The sequence below is a fragment of the Monodon monoceros genome, unplaced genomic scaffold, assembly GCF_005190385.1.
Source record: "Monodon monoceros isolate NGI ecotype Baffin Bay Population unplaced genomic scaffold, NGI_Narwhal_1 Super_Scaffold_11, whole genome shotgun sequence".
Taxonomy (NCBI): domain Eukaryota; kingdom Metazoa; phylum Chordata; class Mammalia; order Artiodactyla; family Monodontidae; genus Monodon; species Monodon monoceros.
In genome coordinates, this window is record NW_021703767.1 from 8,201,987 (window position 1) to 8,207,986 (window position 6,000).

General features: G+C 35.5%; 1 protein-coding gene across 8 annotated transcripts in view; it reads right to left on the reverse strand.

The window, feature by feature from the left end:
* The window catches only part of TTC3 (tetratricopeptide repeat domain 3), a 140,193-nt gene that overhangs the window by 50,680 nt on the left and 83,513 nt on the right, over positions 1-6,000 (reverse strand). For all 8 annotated transcript variants that reach the window (XR_003792285.1, XR_003792286.1, XM_029213875.1 and 5 more), the window contains 3 exons: positions 5,556-5,602; positions 4,518-4,574; positions 3,445-3,518 (listed from right to left, as the gene is read on the reverse strand). Coding sequence is in view for 6 of the 8 variants with exons in the window: in XM_029213875.1 (XP_029069708.1) it covers positions 3,445-3,518; positions 4,518-4,574; positions 5,556-5,602 (178 nt within the window). In the remaining 2 variants the exon portion in view is untranslated. The remainder of the gene's footprint in view (positions 1-3,444; positions 3,519-4,517; positions 4,575-5,555; positions 5,603-6,000) is intronic.

A 6,000-nucleotide genomic window follows, 5' to 3' on the forward strand; every position in this document is an offset into this window, starting at 1 on the left:
AGGGAGAGGACTCAAATCATTAAAATTAGAAATGAAAAAGGAGAAGTTACAACAGACACTGCAGAAATGCAAAGCATTCTAAGAGACTACTGCAGGCAACTTCAGGCCAATAAAACGGACAACCTGGAAGAAATCGACCAATATTTAGAAAGGCATCACCTTCCAACACTGAACCAGGAAGAAATAGAAAATATGGACAGACCAATCACAAGTAATGAAATTGAAACTGTGATTAAAAATCTTTCAACAAACAAAAGTCCAGGACCAGATGGCTTCACAGGTGAATTCTATCGAACACTTAGAGAACAGCTAACACCCACCCTTCTCAAACTCTTCCAAAAAATTGCAGAGGAAGGAACACTCCCAAACTCATTCCATGAAGCCACCATCACCCTGATAAGAAAACCAAAGATACTACAAAAAAAGAAAGTTACAGACCAATATCACTCATGAATACAGATGTAAAAATCCTCAACAAAATACTAGCAAACAGAATCCAACAACATATTAAAAAGATCATACACCATGATCAAGTGGGATTATCCCAGGGATGCAAGGATTCTTCAATATATGCAAATCAATCAATGTGATACACCATATTAACAAACTGAAGAAGAAAAACCATATGATCACCTCAATAGACGCATAAAAAACTTCTGACAAAATTTAACACCCATTTATGATAAAAACTCTCCAGAAAGCAGGCATAGAGGGAACCTACCTCAACATCATAAAGGCCATATACGACAAACCCACAGCAAACACCATTCTCAATGGTGAAAAACTGAAAGCATTTCCTCTAAGATCAGGAACAAGACAAGGATGTCCACTCTCGCCACGATTATTCAACATAGTTTTGGAAGTCCTAGCCACGGCAATCAGAGAAGAAAAAAATATAAAGGGAATACAAACTGGAAAAGAAGAAGTAAAACTGTCACTGTTTGCAGATGGCATGATACTATAAATAGAGAATCCTAAAGATGCCACCAGAAAACTAATAGAGCTAATCAATGAATTTGGTAAAGTTGCAGGATACAAAATTAATGCACAGAAATCTCTTGCATTCCTATACACTAATGATGAAAAATCTGAAAGAGAAATTAAGGAAAGACTCCCACTTACCACTGCAACAAAAAGAATAAAATACCTAGGAATAAACCTACCTAGGGAGACAAAAGACCTGTATGCAGAAAACTGTAAGACACTGATGAAAGAAATTAAAGATGATACAAACAGATGGAGAGATATGCCATGTTCTTGGACTGGAAGAATCAACATTGTGAAAATGACTATACTAACCAAAGCAATCTACAGATTCAATGCAATCCCTATCAAATTACCAATGGCATTTTCTACAGAACTAGAACAAAAAGTCTTAAAATTTGTATGGAGACACAAAAGACCCCGAATAGCCAAAGCAGTCTTGAGGGGAAAAAAAAGGAGCTGGAGGAATCAGACTTTCTGACTTCAGACTATAGTACAAAGCTACACTAATCTAGACAATATGGTACTGGCACAAAAACAGACATATAGATCAATGGAACAGGACAGAAAGCCCAAAGATAAACCCATGCACCTGTGGTTAACTAATCTATGACAAAGGAGGCAAGGATATACAATGCAGAAAAGACAGTCTCTTCAATAAGTGGTGCTGGGAAAACTGGCCAGCTACATGTAAAAGAATGAAATTAGAACACTCCCTAACACCATACACAAAAATAAACTCAAAATGGATTCGAGACCTAAATATAAGACTGGACACTATAAAACTCTTAGAGGAAAACATAGGAAGAACACTCTGATGTAAATCACAGCAAGATCTTTTTTGATCCACCTCCTAGAGTAATAGAAAGAGAAACAAAAATAAATAAATGGGACCCAATGAAACTTAAAAGCCTTTGCAAAGCAAAGGAAACTACAAACAAGACGAAAAGACAAACCTCAGAATGGGAGAAAGTACTGGCAAACGAACCAATGTACAAAGGATTAATCTCCAAAGTACATAAACAGCTCATACAGCTCAATATTAAAAAAACAAACAACCCAATCCAAAAATTGGCAGAAGTCCTAAATAGACAGTTCTCCGAAGAAGACATACAGATGGCCAAGAAGCAAATGCAAAGCTGCTCAACATCACTAATTATTAGAGAAATGCGAATCAAAACTACAATGAGGTTATCACCTCACACCAGTAAGAATGGGCATCATCAAAAATCTACAAACAGCAAATGCTGGAGAGGGTGTGGAGAAAAGGGAACCCTCTTGCACTGTTGGTGGGAATATCAACTGTTACAGCCACTATGGAGGACAGTATGGAGGTTCCTTAAAAAACTAAAAATAGAACTACCATACGATCCAGCAATCCCACTACTGGGCATATGCCCAGAGAAAACCATAATTCAAAAAGACACATGCACCCCAATGTTCACTGCAGCACTATTTACAATAGCCAGGTCATGAAAGCAACCTAAATGCCCATCGACAGATAAATGGATAAAGATGTTGCACGTATATACAATGGAATATTATTCAGCCATAAAAACGAGCAAACTTGGGTCATTTGTAGACACGTGGACGGATCTAGAGACTGTCATACAGAGTGAAATAAGTCGGAAAGAGAAAAACAAATATCGTGTATTAATGCATATATGTGGAACCTAGAAAAATGGTACAGATGAACCAGTTTGCAGGGCAGAAACTGAGACACAGATGTAGAGAACAAACAAGTATGGACACCAAGGGGGTAAAGTGGCAGGGGCGGGGTGGTGTGATGAATTGGGAGATTGGGATTGACATGTATACACTAATATGCATAAAATGGGTAACTAATAAGAACCTGCTGTATAAAAAAATAAGTAAAATAAAATTCAAAAAAAAGTGGATAGTAATAATATAACTTAAAAAATAAATTAACTTAATTAAAAAAAAAAGAAATGTGGGGGGAAAAAATTTTGTGGGTTTTTGGTCCATATAGGAATATGATATAAAAAGGTCACTGCTTCTCACTAGTTTTATTTCTTTTGTCTATTTGTCTCTTGAAAACTCAGTTTCAACAACCAGCTACCACTGGAAATCACTAACATCTAAGGTTAAACCACAACATCATTTATAGCCTCCAAAACATCTTCCTAGTAATTATCAACAGGACATTCTCTTCATTGAACATTTTAAAGAATATTTTCTAGGATCTTCCCACAGTATCTTGCACATAGTAGGTTCTCAAACTTATCAAATGAAGGTCATCGGCCCTGTGATTTTAATGCAGTTTATATGAATTCTTAACACTGACAGGCCACACTATAAATTCAACCATGAGGGGTCACATCAGGTTGTCATTAATAGATGTACATCTTTAGAGAAGTTAGGGAAATAAAACACAAGTTTAAAGTACATTAATACCACTTTTAAGTTCAAATAAAGCAAAAATTTTCAGGCTGTACTTACTTATGGTCTTCACCTGAAGTGACAGTCTCATTATTTGGTGCGACTGAAGTGGTTCCAGACCCAACTAACATAGGCTGGTTTAAAAGACAGAAAAATGACAAGGATTTTCCACCTTAAAATTACCACTAAAACTGATGAATGCTTACATAAATAAATATGCATACAAACTGCCAATATATATGACTGATCTAAATTTTCTTGTGAACAGGAACATACAGTAATAAAACTTTCAACAGCCAAAAATAGGCACAAATTAACATTTAGGTAGCTTCTAACGCTCTAAAATTTTTTTAATTATCACTGTTTAAACTCTCATTTTAGATAAACTAAAGACATATAGTCAAAGATAAAAAGTTTTATTGGAACTTATAAGCTGCTCTCATCCTCCCCTAATATTTGTTCACTTTTTCAACCCCTGCCCCCTATTTGATCCCCCAAATACACAAAGAACCCACCAAAGGATTTAAAAATAATGCCCTAGTTATCTCATGTGCCTGAAGCAGAGCTTTAGGTGAGAGGAAGGAAGGGAGCCTTTCAACTCTGAGATTCTGTCATGATGATTAGTATTCAGTATCTTTATTTTGAATGTTTTAGATAATAATTCCATTAGTTATTAATAATAGGTATCATGTCTTGTCATACAGATAATGACACTAAGGCACACGGAAGTCAAATAACTTGCCCAAGGTCACACAGATAATAAAAATAATAACAATTGGTAGAACCAAGATAAGAACCGAGGTCTGCCTGATCCCAAAGCAGCCTTGGCCACATTGCTCTATGACCAGCCATACAAAGTCCTACATTATGACAATGATTTCACTAGGAAATATCTAGAAAATAAAAAGGACAATAAAGATAAAGAGTCTCTTTCAAGAATTACTTATATATGACATGAACCTTAAACTTCCTCAAAATGTAGACTGCCAAAACATCTTTAGACGAAAGCCTAGAAATTCTTTCTCTACAAAATACTTCAAAATATCCCAAGAATTGGTTAATTCTTATTTATATTTATTTATATATTCAATTAATTATTTTGGACAAGAATCAATACAGAAAATACTCCATACCTTTGAATCTTTTGGCTTCTTTTTCTTGCCTTTGTTTTTTATCTTGGTAGAATTAAACTAAAACATAAAAATTATTGAACATTCATATAACAGCATTATGAAGCTGCCATATATTATAAAGCTACCATACTGATTTTCATAGACTAGTCCTAAGCTGAAGTACATGAAATGTTTAACAAAAATTCACACTATAGTGTGTTAAGCCCTAGTGTTTTGATTTATAATAGAAAATAAGAAAAAGTTAAATGATGCCTAATGCTATAACTAAAATTAAAGTGTTCCAACCTAACATGTTGTACCCATTTTAAACAAGGTTTATGTCATTTCAAGGAATTAATCAGACTTATTAAGTAATTCCAGTTATATGCTGATCATATTTTAATGATTTTCCTTTTACTAAACCAAACTCAACATTCTACAGCTGGCCAGACACCAGGGCACAAACAATGAATTCAGAAGAAGCATTTACTTCCCATGGGCTATGTCAGCTGTGTTTCTACAGTTAGCCAGACAGTGTCTAACAGAGTGGGCTAAGACAAAGTTTCAAGTATAGATGACTTGATCCTAAAAATCAGTAAACAAGTATCTTTCTGACTGAAAACTGCCACAAACTACTAAGGAAGACAACTCTGGAATTATTTTAACTTAAGCTCAATTGTAAGCCACTCAAAACAAAGTCCATTTGTTTTCCTTACAGAACAAAACATTGCAATTTTAATCATTACAGATAACGTTTCATTTTTATGCCAGCAGATGACTCAAGAACTCCTTTCCTATATCTGTGATTAACATTTATTAGTTGTGAAAACTTATGGACATTGTCTAATTTAAACTTCAGAGTGTGCTGACTGTTGTTCCAATTCCAAGAGGAAGACTGGGATTAACTTTCTAAGGAAATCGTACACGTTATCCAGAAGTCCTCAAGATTTGGTTCTGGAGCGCCTCTTGTGATGTAAACAAACACTGGCCTGGGTCCTCCTCTCTTCCTTTGGCTGACATGAATTAGAACATAACATTGAAAGTGATCAAATAACTTACTGGCACATCACCACTGTCCTGTTTCCTTAACACAGTGCAGCGGCTGTCTGTAGGAAGATACAGATGGTTTTGTGAGGAAACAAAATGTTTATATTGCCATAGGATACACTAAAGCCTTAAAGAAAACCACCCCAGATACTACTAACATCCACTATGTTCTACTCCTTATTTGGCTTTGACATAAGTTTAGCTTAGAAACCAAGAGCAAAATGGCTAACTCATCGGAAAACCAACTACAAAACCCACAAAATTTCAATCCAATTCAGCATAATTTGACTGCTTTCTAGGCACTGAACTCTATGCTAGGTGCAGGGAATACAGAAATGTATAGAGAAGTCCCTGCCATCGATAACCTCATGTTCTGCAAGCTACACAAAGAGGCAAACACCCATAGCTCAGTGTGCTAAATGCCACAGCAAATACAGTGGAAACAAGCTGACAGAAT